This window comes from Theropithecus gelada, chromosome 4 (genome assembly GCF_003255815.1).
Source record: "Theropithecus gelada isolate Dixy chromosome 4, Tgel_1.0, whole genome shotgun sequence".
Taxonomy (NCBI): Eukaryota; Metazoa; Chordata; class Mammalia; order Primates; family Cercopithecidae; genus Theropithecus; species Theropithecus gelada.
This window is the reverse complement of record NC_037671.1, coordinates 147,669,630-147,686,332: the sequence shown is the minus strand read 5'-3', so window position 1 is coordinate 147,686,332 and position 16,703 is coordinate 147,669,630. Positions and strand designations below refer to the sequence as shown.

Sequence of the window (16,703 nt, the reverse complement as noted above, 5' to 3'; positions counted from 1 at the left end):
AGGGATAGAGACTACAATTGGGGAGAAGAGGATATCATTTTTGATTCATGATTCCATCATCATGAGACGATAAAATTTCCCCTTTGAAGATAAATAACAAAACTTTTAAATTAAGAAAACAAGAAACTGTCTTTCAAGTCATACTATTGGCTGTTATATAACTTGCTGAAACAAATTAGGATCTTCATGAAATCCTTTTGGATTCGCTAAGTTCCGGGAACTGTTCAAGGCACCAGTAATGCAGTAGTAAACAGACAGAAAAAAAATTCCTGTCCTTGTGGAGTTCACATTGCTGTTGGGGGAAAATATAAAGTAAACAAATAATCTGTATGGGGTATCAAGTGGTAAATGCTATGGAAAGGAAATACAGCAGGAAAGGAAAACAGGGCTGTTTCATCTAAAATTGGGAGAGTCCTCACAAAGAAGATGACATATAAGCAAAGACCTGAAGAAGATGAGGGAATAAACCATGCGGATATCTGAAATTAGAGGCAAAGGGAACAGAAATGCAAAAGTCCTGAGGTAGAGGCATGCTTAGCAAGTTCCCAGAACAGCAAAGATGACAGTTTGGCAGCAGTAGATAAAGGAGAGATTCTTAAGAGATGATCTAAGAAAAGACAAGAACGGGGTAGAGAACCTCAAAAGCAAATAATTAAAGTATTTAACAACTATTTTTGCATATTACTGGCAAAAATGTCAGCCCAATCAGAAACCCTGGTATGTTGCTATACTGGTGCTTACTGCCTTCATATCAACACTTCTCATACACCGATATAAAGACATTGACTTTTATTCTTTCAGAGCATTTTGAGAACAAAATGGTCTGAGTTACATTTTAAGAGACTCACTCTTGCTAATGTGTTGAAAATTGACTCTGGCAGCAAGGAGACTAGTTTTTAGATTATTAAAATATTCCAGATGAAAAATGTTGAAGACTTGGGCCAATGCAGTGATGATGAAGATTGGAGAAGTGGTTAGAGTGTGGATATATTTTGAAGACCCAACAGCATGAGCTAGCTGATTGGATGTAGTTTTGAGACAAAAAGAGGAAGAAAAGAGAGGATGACTCCAAAATTTTTATTCCTAGAAACTGGAAATTGGGGTCGACACATAGTGAGGTGAGAAGGCTAAAGGGGAAGCAGAGTCAGAGTGTAAGTAGTTTGGTTTTGTAAATGTTAAATTTCCCATGTCCATTAGCCATCCAATTAAAATTGTTAGCTATACGAATGAGGAGTAAGGGATATTACCAGTCTTCCCTATGAATACAAGACACAAAAAACACAACAATTTTCTAGCACTAAAACTTTATGATTATATTTCATAAAACTTTTAGGTAATAATTTATAAACCATCATGCAAATATTTCAATCATATGCAACTAAGTGAATTATGTTCATATATGTATAATATAGGATTTTTTTCTTAATGGCAACTAAGCATTTGTGGCTTCTGTCTTATACTTTTATGATACCAATTAGAAAAAAAGGGAGGAAAACAGCATATTTATTTTTATTTTTAGAGAAAGAAGTGATGCTCAGAGGTACGTGTTCTTGATGATGTTTCTATGTGGAAACTTGCTTCACACCAGAGATTTGATCATCACTTCCCCAAAGTCTCTTTTCACTTGTCAAGTATTTAACTGTTGATATTAGAAACCCTTGACTTTTTGAAATAGCTTTCTGCTTATAATTAAAAATATTTTCTACTCGATCCTCCTGAAGAAGGTACACACTTTTTGGTAACGAGAGTTGAGACAATATCTCTGGCTTTCTCTGTGTTTTCTGGTTGCCCCGGTTCATTCCCACTGAGGGTATTACTGCTGGAAATGTGGCTTCTCCTGGCCTGCCTTTAGGAGGGAGCAGCAATCATGATTCTTGGTAATCTCAAGAATTCTGTGTAAAGGAAATCCTCTGAGTTTGAGCCAAAGAAATTCACGAAGTCTACTTGTAGATGGTTCTAGGTAAATGTAATTGAGTCTCTTATACTTTATTAGATGACATTTCATCCACAAATAGGGTAAATGAGGGAAACTCACAGAAGACACAAATGTATATTTATTGAGTAAGCATTATTTCTCAAATCAGGCTGATTTTTTTTTTTAATTTCACGTCATATTTTGACCTGGGATTACTTTTTTGAGGATTTATTTAAACCGATGCTTTTCTGTAATTCAAATTTCTAAATTTAATATCTTGCCTAATCCAGCCATTTTCTGCGCAAATGTGAAAACCCTAGTAGTTTTATTTACTGATCATTCCTTTGCTATATGTAATTAAAACAGTAGTTTACTCCTTTCAAACTTTCATTTGAAAGTTTGACTAGAAGTTATAGCATATTGAATATGTCACTTTGATGAAACAAATTACTATATATTTTCCTTTTTTATCTCCACACATGCAAATATCACAAATTTGAGGAATCCTAACTTAAATAGCTAAGCACAATTTCTCTCAAAATAAAAATATTGTTAATTTTTAGATGATTTTTTAAAGAAATATTCACTTTATAGATGTAGCAGATCCAGAACTCACAAATTTAACATTAACCATGTACAAAATAAATGTATACATGTAAAATATAAAATATACAAAATAAAAGTATACATTTCTTTCAAACAGAAATGTATACTTATCCAAAAATTATATTATACTGTACTGGAATTTATAACTCCTTCAAAAGTCCAAGTAGTAAATAGTGTGTAGTACTAAATAAATAGTATATAGTAGTAAAAATTAATAACATTGGAGTAAAATAGCAAATAATATGCTCAGTATTCTTCAAGGACTTGTATGGTTTCCTGTTAGACATCTTTTATTTTTCCTGGATAGCTTTGAAAACAAAACTATTTGGTTTTCTGAGTTTTATTTATTGTTTAAGCAAATATAAAATCTTAAAAAATTGAAAAATTGGATTAGAAACAAGATAATGCTTTGTATCTCTGTTCAATGTAAATGAATTAAAATTCACTGCAATTTTTTTAAGTAGTTGAGGATTGGTTGACTCTGAAAACTGTGGTTAAAATTTATTTTGATTTTTACCTAAGTCCCTCTCGTTCACGAGGTGAAATAAGTCTTACAGAATAAATGCACCGATATCAAGGACAGAAATATTTGCATTGAGACTTAAAGTCAAATACAGACAAAACATCTTCTAAATTTTAACAATTTCCACTATTTAACATGAGTGCCTTGATTATATTTAAGTCCTATAATTCAGTGATTTCTAATTTTTTTTTACTTCAATAGCATCATTTGTACACTTCCTTCCTTGAAAAAGGCTAATTTGAGTGTTTCAATCCACAACGTTGTTACTTTGCATTTTTTTTCCTATAGTACCTGGGTATTCATTCCCATATTTAGTACATAATAGAATCCACAGCACTATTTTCATGTCTGATGTTAACCTCCAAATATTTATAAAATAAAAACTTTAATTCTTAAAAAAGAATATATTCTCTAAGCCATTTAGATCATAATATAATAATGTTACAAAGCCAAGCTTCTTTGTATTTTTACTTATTTGCCCCTTTTCATGTAGTAAATAATGTCAAATAGTTCCAGTAGCATATGGGAAGCTATTTTTTCAATTAAAACCGAAGACCAAAAGCAAGAAAACAAATCCTTTTCATTACTGAAGATAATTACACACCTTGCATATTCAACCAATCTTCTTTTGTTCCAATACATTGGTTTATAATCTGCCTCTTCTTGTATGATCAGTGACCTCAGAAAGTTCAAAAGCATTACTATGTTTCAAGCTATGTATTTATATAGCAGATCTAAAATGGAATATATGCGTATGAGCTTATTGTTGGAAAAATGGACATATACCATATCTGAAAGTTCAAATATCATGCTAGAGCTCTGCTCATTTTATTTTGTGTGTTAAAAATTGTTTGAAGTGTCCTCATGGCTGATGGCAACTTTTCACATAATCATTAATAAATATACACAAAAAAAAGAAGCTGAGATATTATTCACCAACCACACCAGGCAGATCTTTAAATAAAACAACAGAAGAGTGTAAAGCCTCTTAGCGAACTTTCTTAATGTAACTTCTTTAAGGACCACAGACATGTCCATAAACCTTTACATTGTAGAAGTAAATGAACCCTGTCCCTAAAGACATGCTCCATGGCTGTGAAGGTGTCTTTTTGTGAAGAGTCATAAACATCTTCCCCAATGTCTAAAACAACTCTCCAATTTCTTGATGCAATACAGGGACTTCTGTTCCCTCAGAAATATTACAGAAGCTTCACATGTTTAACAATATAGCCTGGTTGACAGTGTTAAAGGAAGCTAAGTATGAATGTATGAATTTTTGGCTTTCCTGCTTATGAATGTATGAATTTTTGGTACTATAAAGTAAGTAAGTATTCTGTATGCAAAAACTTAGGTAATATCCCTGTCTACACTTATGCAAACCATTACTGAAATAAAAGAATTCATGCATGCCCACTTTGAAAACTTCCTTGCAAAATTCTGTTTAATACTTGTATATCATTCCAGCATAGTGTCACGTTTATCATTAACATGTATTAAAGTTACTGTATTTAACTTACACAACAGAGACTTAATACTGTATGAGTATGCTCAAATAAAGGCGTTAAATGTCCTTCTTCAAATGATATCTATATTTCACCTATATAATATAGATTTATGTATTTACTTTTTGGAAGAGAGTACAAATAAAATCCATATGCCTGTATCACTGTTTTATTCCATTTTCAAAGAGGCACTTTTTCATATTTGTTAGAGTATATTTTCATGATAATCTCTTCCTCCTTAAATAGTAGTCAAAAATGCGGGCAAATATCACTGACAACATGATAAGAGAAGTTATTTTTAAATCAGCTTTGGAATCACCTGCCCCTGAAATAACTGGAAGAAAGAAAAGATACCAAAAATAGAAGATGGAACAGGTAGGGTGAAAGAAGTAAATGGACTGCTGCGCCATTCCAAGTCAAATGTGGTAATTCTTTGAAGCCCACAAATTTCAAGTGACAAGACAACTAAAATAGCTCTCAAAGTACGGAGAAAAATTCATTAGGACAAACAGTCTAGTGTGTTAGTGTGTGTGTAAGAGTGTGTGTGTGTGTTTGTGAGAGAGAGAGAGAGGAGGTATGAGGAGGTATACTATTGCAATTAAAATACAAGAATATAGGAGTGCTTCTAGGCATACAAGTATAGTGTATAGGTTATACATAGACATAGGTATGTGACCAGAATATCATGAAGGGAAAAATTCCTAAACAGTGCTAACTAGCTGGTGCTGAGGGGTAAATTTATAAAGCTGAATGAATATCCCTTGACTAAGGTTCACAAACATTACTAGAAAATTAGTTTATTCACAGAATGAACTAGATATGGTGATTTCAAAAGGCATCATCATTGTAATTTGTTCATTCGCTTTAAAATATTTTACACAATCTAGCCAACTCTCAATTGCTCATCTAAAGATGAGCAGTAATGCAATGCAAACTTTCCAAATGCGGGTCTGGGAGACAGTGTGAATGATACTTATAATTAGATAGGCATACACATAAAATATGCCTTTCTAGTTATTTTTATATATGACACTAACTTTATGATAGGGGAAAGAAGCTGCCAATGCTGGCTGACATCTGAAACTGGGAGAATTTTGAAAACTGGAAATAAATGGTACACATCAAGAGAAACTCATGAGAATGAAAAGTTGACTGCCCTCTGCACTTACAATGTTTCTATTTTATTCCAATGGATTATCCTGCCTAAGGTTTATATAGTCTATAAAGCCCATGGCTACAAAATGTATGGCAGGTAGGCAAGAATGTAAGAATATCAATGCTTAGAATTCTTATAAAGGTAGAAACTGCTGAGACATGATGTTCCCAGTGCATTCCAATCTCTGTAAAAGTCACAAGGAGAGCAGAGTGCCTGACAGTCATTATTCTTCTGCACTTGACTGGAGGTTGGCATTATTAAGGTATCTTTCATTTGTGTTACTTAATGTATTTTTACACACATGAGGCAGTCCATTGATACACTGTACATTGGTGTACTCAGCTTGCTTTTACAATTTTGGGTTGCAGAATTGCAATAAATTTTTGAAGCTTTTGGCTAAAAAATGTGAAGACTGCCACATGCCTTTATTTTTGATGATTTCCAAGAGTTTCTGAGATATTTTTCTTCCAAAAGAATATTTTAGTGGTAAACTCTAAATCTCAAAATTTATTATGGGTGATAAAAATCTTTTTTTCACATTGAAATTTAAAATAAAAAAATTAAAATTTGCTGCAATTGTACACATTTTATGAAATAAAATGTTAAATATACAAATTTCTAAATCATTGTATAAATGATTACATCCTGTCTTAGATGCCTTCCAATGATTTCATTATATCTCCTGAATATAATGTGTTTCTTCAGCCTTTTCTGAAAGAAATTGTGGATAAATAGGATCACGAAGATAATTAACCTAAATTTGAAAAATAAAATTGGCTCTCTGTCACGTGATGCTACCTACATTATGTTGAGACCTGTTGCTTCTTTGAAGGAAAAATATAGTTCAAATAAGATGGCACATATTTAAAATTGCATTATAAATTAAATTGGAACTCCCTTAAATAGGTACACTGAAAGTCAGTTTCACTATTTCTCAAATTCATTAACTTCAGTGGAAGTAGTTTTCCAGAGTTATCTCATGTAATTATCTATAAGATCATTGAATATCTATGATTTATTTTATAAGCCTGTCACATCAAGTATTTGTTAGATCTCAGTAAAAATATATATGTGTGAATATATATATATATACTTTTTAACCAGTGCACAACAATTAGAAATTAGCCCCTCATCTGTAAGTGGAAAATTTTATGTTCAAAATTAGCTGTCAAAACACTATTCACATATGAATTCTCATTCTCTTGGTCAAACAGTTTTGGGGAGGAAATGTACTTTGAGTACATTAGAGAGAAATATAATGGGGTCTTGAATAAAGGACACATTGTGAAGACAGTAATTTAAAAAGAAGCCACTCTCTTTTACAATTCTACATCTTAATTGAGGAAACACATCTTTTCATGAGATTCCAAGAATTAAACAACATAGAAGAGTTCAAGTGTTTAGTTTACCAGCTCATCTGCCATTCCTTGTCTCCAAAATGCAAGGCCAATGATAGTTACTAAGACACATTTCTCTGAAATGAAAATCACTAGACAGGAAATACATTAATCATAAAATTTCCTGGAATCATTTAGTTGTGTGTGCCCTTTAAGAGTATGTTTGAATACTGACAGAGTTTCAGAGAAAAACAATGAAAGAACCACTATGACAGCTGAAATATGGCTTCATAGGAAAGAGGGCTACATTTAACTAGCTTCGATTGTGTCTTTTCTACTTTTTGTTATAGTTCATATCACTGGCATGGACTTTTGAGCCAACATTTTCCCAAACTGAGTTACTGCTGAAATTTACAAACTTGACATGAAGATTACATTATATTTACAAATAACTTGGCACTTACAGAATAAATTATTGACATTTTAAAAATCCAGCCTAGGGCCCCCATGGTTCAGGCCAAGGAAAGCCTGATGCCTTATTATATATTATGCTACATTAACATGAATAAGTCGGTTTCCAGCTGGTAATTCCTCCACAGTGCTGCTGTCCCTGTTGCTGAAAACCAATACTTCCCATTTCTAATCCATGAAGGGGATGTAGAGAAGTTATTAGTCCAGAGAAAGCAATGGTTGCATGTTTTCTTCCTCATTTTTATCCATGCGTTTTAGGACTGTAGGATCCACCACTGATTGAGATCTGGAAAGGATAAAGCCAGCGTCAGTGAGTTATTATCAGCTAATTGCACAGATGACATTCTCTCCTCTGTCTTTTCGTCATTACTTCTCCCAAGAATGTGAATTCCCTTCCTCTATATCAAGAAATTTACGAACTGTGGATGTTGCACATTTAGAGAAAAACCACTGCTGGTGATGTTTTTCACTGGAGTGAGGAAACAATCCCTTCTGGCCTCTAAATAGAATAGTGAAGCCGTCAATGATTCTAAATAGACTAAACGTGACTTAAGAGCTCTTCACAGTTGAGCAAGATTCTTTCCTTTGAGATACCAAAAATTTCTAGTGTAGGATAGATGTTTTCCAATAAAACATCTCCAAATGGAAAAAAATTACAGTGAAATGATTATTATGATAAACTAAATAGAAATAATGGGAGGCTTAATTCCAGTCTTTAAAAAAAACTATGAAAAAAAAATGCAACAAGAATGCACCTTTTTTTGACTGTCATTTTTAAACTAATGATTGTATCAAGAAAAAGATCAAAATTTTTATGTTTTTGTTAAATTTCCTAGTAGAATATCCAAATAAAATCAACCTTATCTTGAAAATGTTATGGAATTTTTAAAAAGTAAAACCCCCTCTTGTTTAGGCAGCAACACTTTATGATTAGTAAAGCACATAATTTGAAAACTCACTTATACATGCCTTCGATAGCAGTTGGGGCTTATATCTCAATTTATCATTAGGAAACAACATGAGAGTGGGAAAGAGGAAAATCAATGAAACCTGCTCCTGTCGTGGCAGGAAGCTGCCATCTTAATAGCTATAGCATTTAGTAAGCAGCTGCCCTTTTAGAATTCTCCTTGGTAATGAATTCTTCCCCTGCTGCTGCATTCCAGCCAATTGGCTTTTGCTGTGGCAATATGCCTCTTAGCAGACCTCATTAACTTCTGAAAAGACTATAACCTAAAACACAACTGCACATGCAAATGAAAAAGAACAGCAACGGAACTAATTATCACAGAAAAAATAATTACAGGATTAACTGATAAACTGATTAAATTTAAATAAACTTAAATTATTTCCTAAAGAGGGAATGAAAATGAAGGTGAAAACATTAAAAAATTGAGAGATTTTGTTTCCTAAGTGTCATTTACACTATTTTATCTCAATATTAAATAGGCATTAGATGCCTATCATGGAAAAAAAGACTAACTAAAGTTGTGTGTGTATGAGTATAAGAGAGAATAGATGAGGATATAAGAATAGGATAAGATACGAATATAAGAATAGGATGAGGAAAAGGACAATAAGGAGAAAGAATAGAGAAAATAGAGAGTTTGCGTCACTTTTAAATGCAATAATACATAATCATCTTTATTTAAAGTGCATGAATAAAACACTTTTTAACAAAGGAGACAATTCCACAAAAGACAAAGTAATTAGACTTTTAACTTTGTTTTTAGGTGAGACCCAACCAAGCAAATTGGCTCTCAGAAGAATTCATGTCAAAAGGGAAAGAGGCTCATTTAATGTCCTGTGCTAAAGTATTAACTTGACAACTGATATGCACTAGACTGCAAGTTCCACAAGCAGGGACTTTATCAGTTTCTTTCCTTATTGTGAACACAACATCCATCATAGGGCTTAGAAAAGAGTAAGGTCTTCATGTCTTGACTTCTAGCCAGTAAATAATTTCCATATTAAAAGAACTTCAGTATTAAGCACTCAAAATAAAGAGTAATGAGGATAATAGAGAACGCAATTCTATTTTCTTTACAGAAAATAAATGTTAAAATTTTCATAAAATTAAATCTATTATATAAATATTGAGGTATATCCTAATAATATTCCATAAGTACATACCAAAGCTCTTCAGACAGCACAAGGCACAATAGTTAATTTGCCATAATATTCTATTGCACATTATACAGATATGCACACATATACGCATTCTAAGTATGTGTGTTTCATGACTGTTTTTGAAAAAATATGAGAGAATATGACATTTTTAACAAAATATTTTAAATTACAGTGTATTATTCAACCTGGGATTAGGTTTCTAGTTTGCTTTTATCATGCACTACAGATATGAGGATTGCTGGACGATGAATTCTGGTTCTATATGTGAAACAATGCCTCAATCACAGAACAAAAGTGAGTCAGAAACAATTTGAGATTAATTGTTTTTTCTTTTTGGTATTTAGTTGTCCCAAGTGTATGGCTATTTTAGTCCAAATTTTTTTACTCTCTCTTATGACAGAATAGGATTATTTGTGCAGGATCAAAAGTGTTAATGAATTGATTTATTCCAGCCACAGTAGAGGGAGAACTCATACATCTGAGGTTTCTGTTTTTTTTTTTTTTTTTCTTTGTTTGTTTTGGTTTTGTTTGAGGCAAAGTCTCACTGTGTCACCCAGGCTGGAGAACAGTGGCGCCATCTCAGGTCACTGCAACCTCAGCCTCCCGGGTTCAACTGATCCTCTCACTTCCCCTACGTAGCCGAGATTACAAGCATGCATCGCCACGCGTGGCTAATTTTTGTACTTTTAGTAGAGATGAGGTTTCACCATGTTGACCAGGCTGGTCTCATGTCTCCTGACCTCAAGTGATCCACCCACCTTGGCCTCTCAAAGTGCTGGAATTACAGGCATCGGCCACTGTGCCCAGCCCATCTCAGGAGTTTCAATGCAGCTTCTATTGTTTTCACAATGAATATATTTTCTTTCTTTCTTGAAAACCAGTAATTTAGATTTAGGTATCCAATACTCATTTCTCATGCATCTACAATACATAGTGTTTAAGAAACTAGATTTTGAACAGAAGCGGATCATAACTCCAGTTGCTAATAACAGCAGTTTACTAGCTGTGTGATCATGGGAAGACTAAGCTTCCTAAGATTTTGTTCTCTATTTTTGTAAAATGGGGAAAATAATACCCACATCATACAGTTATGATGAGGATCAGATGCAACAATGCATCCATAAACCCCGCACAAATTCTGGCATATGGTTAAGGAAATGGTTCATGGAATACTATTGCCTATGTACAGATATTAGCATTGCTACTTTGTAGTTATGCAACATGTGGAAGTCACTTACCTTTCCTGTTTCTCAGTCTCTCTATCAATAAAATGGGGATACTACTACTTGATTAGTTGCTTCAAGAAGCAAATGAGTCAACATACACAGAGTATTGGAACGGGGTTTTGCATAGAGCAACAATAAATGTTTAACCTTATTCAATAATAATATATTCAATATTCAATAATCAGAAGTGCGTATCATGAAAATAAGTACTGTTGCTCACTACTGCTATGTGCCAGGCACTATCATAGGCATTGGCAACATAAGGTAAAATACACTCTCCAGTTCTAAAATACTTACTCTAGTGAATTTTGTATCTTTACACGGGATGACGATGCTGTTCCTCCATAAATTTATACCAAAAGACAAAGTAATCTTTTTACATGTCTAGCTACATTTACCCAAAAGAAGAATTATCCACAACTCTTTAGTGATGGAATTATTTTCTCTCTCTTAATTTAAAGATATCATACAACTACCAAAAGAAAAGGGACAAGGGGAATCAATGTGGAATATAGGAGCAATCTTCTCTTATCCTTGATGCTGAACTGCCATTTCCTGACAGAGAACATGAGAATCAAGTGCAAAACCTTTCTTAATTTCATTCTTCAGGAATTGTCCAATAGAATCATAAATGTTTCATATGATACCAAACATACGCCAAACAATGCCTAAAACTCTAATCAGCCCATGACACCAGCAAGAAACTCAAGATTGGGGCCATTAATGGGTTATAAGCAAAGTGTTCAGGGGAGAAAATAGCCTAATTAGAGAAAGGAATCATGATACAAAAGGTGGATAGACTGGGATAAATCTAACAAGATGGGCCTTAATCAATTAAAATCATGTGATTGGAGGGCAAAGCTAAACAATAGGAGGATATGGATTGGTAAGTAAAGAGACTTTCCAGTTTTCGGAACTCCCATATGAGTCAGCTTTGGCTGCTTGAACAATTGCAACAGTGACAACAACAGCAACTCAAAGAAGCCACTGAAGTCTATCCTGCAAAGTCAGAACTCTGCAACTTAAATGCAAGTACCAATACCAGGTCAGATGTTCCCTATTCAGTTATGAATACTGCACTTAAAGGGGGCCACTGATGGGCAGCAGAGCACTCCTCCATGTATTCAACTTGTATTTCCTGAGCACCCTCTGTTGCTCCAGGACCGTCTCCAGGCACTGGGGATTCAGAGAATAGGGTAAACACAGGCAATACCGTCTCCTTGAAGCTTACTTTGGGGTGTGGAGTGGACATAAAATTGAACAAAATCAGCAATTTCACAGGCTAAAAGTGTTATGAAGAGAATAAAATAAAGAAGGGTGATGGACACGGAGTGACCGGAATGAGGAGGAAGCAGAACTGACTAAGACCAGGTAGGTGATGAAGATCAAAAGACTCTTTTGAGGAGCTGACCTTTGATTGCGACCAGCCATTTGAAGATGAAGGAAAAGAGCATTCCAGGTGGTGGTGACAAGGTTAAAAAGAGAAGACTATTGTGTCTGAAAAGCAGGGGGAGAGGAAGAATATGGGATACACCTGGAGCAGAGAGGGAGGCAGTGTCAGATCAGGTAGCATCTTGTAAGCCATGATAAGGAGGTGATTCTATTCATTGTATAAATAACAGTCATTAAAATCATAAAGCCAAGGCCTGCACGGTGGCTCACACCTGTAATCCCAGCACTTTGAGAGGCTGAGGCAGGTGGATCATTTGAGGCCAGGAGTTTAAGACCAGTCTGGGCAACATAGTGAGACCCGGTCTCTACAAAAAAAAAAAAATTAAAAATTAACTGGGCATGTTGACAGGCACTTGTAGTCCCAGCTATTTGGGCAGTTCAGGTGGTAGCATTGCTTGAGCCCAGGGAGGTCGAGGCTGCAGTGAGTCATGATCGCGCCACTGCACTCCAGCCTGGGCAACACAAAAAGAACCTGCCTCAAAAAAATAAAAATAAAAAAAAAGCCAAGATGTGATATGGTCTGATTTATATTTTAAAAAGATTTTTGGATTGCGATGTGAATAATAAATTGGGAGTAGGGGAGCAGGTAAGGGTGGAATCACCAAGAACACTTAAAATATTTTTAGGGGAAGGGTGCAGCTGAGCAGAGTGCAGGTGATGTGTAGAAGATAGAGAGAAAAATGTGCTCACGTGATGGGCCACACGAGGAATCATGCCTCAGGCAGAATGACTGAAGAAAAAGGGCCTCATTAGCTGACAAAGAAGAACACTAGTGGACACCAATGACAGCTGCCTCCAAATCCTTATGTAGTTCAGTTCCTGAGAAAGGGCCTCTGTGCCACGAAAGGTAGGCAGGCTTTATGTCAGTGATGCCAAGGACGCCACATCTCATGCAATGGAGCCCTGCTCCGCTACATATAGACTACCTAACGTTGAGGAGGCAGTATCTGTTTAACAATGCTGTGAGGATTTAATAAATTAATGTAAAAAAAAAAAAAAGACACCTAATTCATGATAAGTACCTAGTAAATGATAGATTATAACAACTGTTATCATTAGGATTATTTTATTAGAAGAGCACTATTTTAGGGGAAGTTTCTTTTAACCACTTTTGTTTTAGAAAACTTTTAAATAATTTGATGAAATATATGACTTTTCCGCAGAAAATAAATGCATGACATATACACAGAGTACATTCATACTTATGCACACAAAATTTTGCATACAACTTTTAGCACTTAACAGAATCCTTCGAGAGCCCATCCATGAACCCCTTAGGAAAGCATAGATCTCAAGAAGTTCTGTTCTAAAAGAAGGGAGTTAAGAAGCCTAAAGTTGGTTTAAATATAAGCTTGCTAGCTAGTGGAAAATTAGAGCAGGGAAAGTTTCTGGCCTTTCCATTCTCCAAGGAGTTGTACAGCAGCCTGGAGAGAGGAAATCAATGCACACATATACTAAGAACAACCACAACAGAGGCAGCAGCATAAAAGAGACCATTCTGGCCGGGTGCAGTGGCTCATGCCTGTAATCCCAGCATTTTGGGAGGCCGAGGCAAGTGGATCACAAGGTCAGGAGTTTGAGACCAGCCTGGACAAGATGGTGAAACCCCATCTCTACTAAAAGTACAAAAATTAGCCGGGTGCAGTGGTGGGAGCCTGTAATCCCAGCTACTCGGGAGGCTGAGGCAGGAGAATCCCTTGAACCAGGGAGGTGGAGGTTGCAGTGAGTCATGATTGCGCCATTGCACTCTAGCCTGGGCGACAGAGCTAGACTCATCTCAAAAAAAAAAAAAAAAAAAAAAAAAGACCATCCTTAAAGAACAGGCACATTACTCCATGAGTCAGAGCTATGGGCAAAGGGCCTTAACGCTTTCATCAGAGAAGGATGCCAGACATTGGCATGACCCATTCAATGTCCTTGTATCCTCCCTGAGCTAGGTGAGGGGACACTTGCAGGGGCTATGGTGTCCATATTTCTGTGAATGTGAAATGAACCGGAGAAGTCATATTTGTTACTGTTATCCAAATGGACCCAGAGCTGTTGTTTCCTGGGAAGTCTGAGAATTACACATCTACTTGTTTGTGACAGAATGCAAACTCAGAGCCAGGTATGCATTTGTGCATGTCTGACAACTCCCCAGACTATTGACTGAAAGAAGAAAGGCATAAAAGTGCTGTGAGAGTCAAAGCAGGTATTTGGACTCTGACTCAACAATGAACTCTATAGAGATTAAAACTGAAGTGAAATACAATGTTTTGTATTAGTAATGTTTAGACCTTTAGACAAAGACTTGGCAGAGATATTGAAAAAGGACCACAAACTTTGAACACAGTGTTTGAACTGATGTGTGTAGTTGCTTTCTTCAAAAGAAATCTTACACAGAAATCAAATAAATTGCTTATAGGCGAGTTGCTCCCACTGCAGTGGAAATGGGCACTCTCTCTACTCCACCTACTTGGCCTGAGGCACCCCATCAAAACCCTTGGTTTCTCAGGATACAATTTGAAAACCACCAGATTTGGTGACTTCTAAAGGCCCTGCTAGACTGTTTATGAATTTAGAACAACACTAAGTTGAGGTTACCTCAAATTACTTTATCTTTTTCTTAATTGACAAATAATTGCATATATTTATGGAATACAATATAATGAAAAAATACTGCATGATTTCATTTTTATGTGGAACCTGAAAAAGTCGAACTCGTAGAAATGGAGAGTAGAATGGTGGTTACCAAGCACTGGGATGATGCAGGGCGGTTTGAGGGGTGGATGGGGAGATATTCGTCAAAAAGTACAAAGTTTCAATTAGACAGGAAGAATAAGTTTGGGAGATCTACCTTACAGAAGGGTTACGATAGTTTTCAAATATATGATAATAACGTATTGTATATTTGAAAAATGCTAAGAGAATCAATTTTAAATGTTCTCACTATAAGAAAATGACTTTATCTTTGACTCAAAACTCTTAGATATCCAATCATAGGGCATAAAGAGTTTTAAAATCCCACCAGAAAAATATATACAGAAAAATAGAAAGCTTTGGGTTTGACTCAGGATGCCTCTCCCTGCCCTGGCCCAGCCTACTCCCCAGTCTACCTCCAGCATACCTCTTCATGGACTTGGGGGAGAGTTCCTTCTCTACTTCCTTCACAGGCATGCTGTAGGAGTCTACATTGTACTCGCTGTCATCGTCATATTCGTGGTCTAGCAGTGTTCTTGCCCATGTCCCCATGTCATAAGGAGGCAGCATTCCTCCAAACTCGGAGGGCAGGATCTCGGGATGAATTAGTTGGTGTAGACTGTTCAGGTTGTTACCATGCAAAAATATCTATAAATGCAAGAAGACGGGAGGAAGGGAAAGACACAGAGGAAACTAAATACCATCTAAATTCTACAGGGAGGAAGTGAGGATAGCAATAGCAAATATGAGTTTTCCATATCTGTTAAAATATGTTAGCCAGTCATCTACTCTGTAAAACAGGTAGAACTGGTACTGTTATCCTAATATTTTATACCAAAATCCTGAAGCTCAGACACTTCGAGTAATTTCTGGAAGGTCAGAGAGTTATTGGGTAAAAGAGCTGCAACCACAAATTTGGTTTCCTGCTTCATAGGCAGGGACATGAGCAGAATGATATGTACATGCTGATCTGTACATCATCCTGGTGTTAGTTGTGCAAACTTGATGATGTGTATTATGAGTGCAGTGAAAACAGACCCTTCTCATAAGGGACTCATCAATTACAGAGCCTCTGCGAGTTATTACACCCAAAAGCTGTCACTTGCATGGCTTTCTCTTTATCATCAATAAAAATAAGAATATTGTAACCACTAAATTACTGTTTTATAATGCAAAGTGGATGATGCAAATAACCAAAGTAGATAAGTATCATCATAATGAAAGGATGAGTGAAGTTCATGTCCCAAAGGACATTATGTTCTGTAATGTTGCCAGTATCTTCTCTACTAAAGATTTCCATACTGACTGTACAAATCAAAAAAGAAACAATGAATTAAAAATGTGAAGCTGTATGCATACCTTAATTATTTTGTCTAGATAATGCTTTTTAAAAAAACGAGCAATATTCAAGCCACATACTCAAGATTTGTTTTTCCATAAACTGCTACCTTTCCTCTTCTTTCATTTCAGTTTCAAAACTGCAGATTGGCCTTCTCTGCTACAACACTGCTGTCTCATCTAAATTTGTATAATATTTATTTTTAAAATATACTTTATAAGTAACAAAAATAATTTCATATTTCAGTTCAAGAAGAATAAGCTAATACATTCATATTTGCTTTCCGTACCTTTAGAATCCACTGAAGTAAATATACTAGGAAACAAAGAAAGACTACTCTACAATATCAAATAAAATTACAAGATAGTAG

General features: G+C 35.3%; 1 protein-coding gene across 1 annotated transcript in view; it reads right to left on the bottom strand.

The window, feature by feature from the left end:
* Positions 1-7,385: 7,385 nt before the first annotated feature.
* CLVS2 (clavesin 2) overlaps positions 7,386-16,703 on the bottom strand; it is a 67,862-nt gene continuing 58,544 nt past the window's right edge. The window contains exons 5-6 of the mRNA XM_025383573.1: positions 15,422-15,642; positions 7,386-7,796 (exon numbers count right to left, since the gene is read on the bottom strand). Of these exons, the coding sequence (XP_025239358.1) occupies positions 7,709-7,796; positions 15,422-15,642 (309 nt within the window). The 3' untranslated portion in view covers positions 7,386-7,708. The remainder of the gene's footprint in view (positions 7,797-15,421; positions 15,643-16,703) is intronic.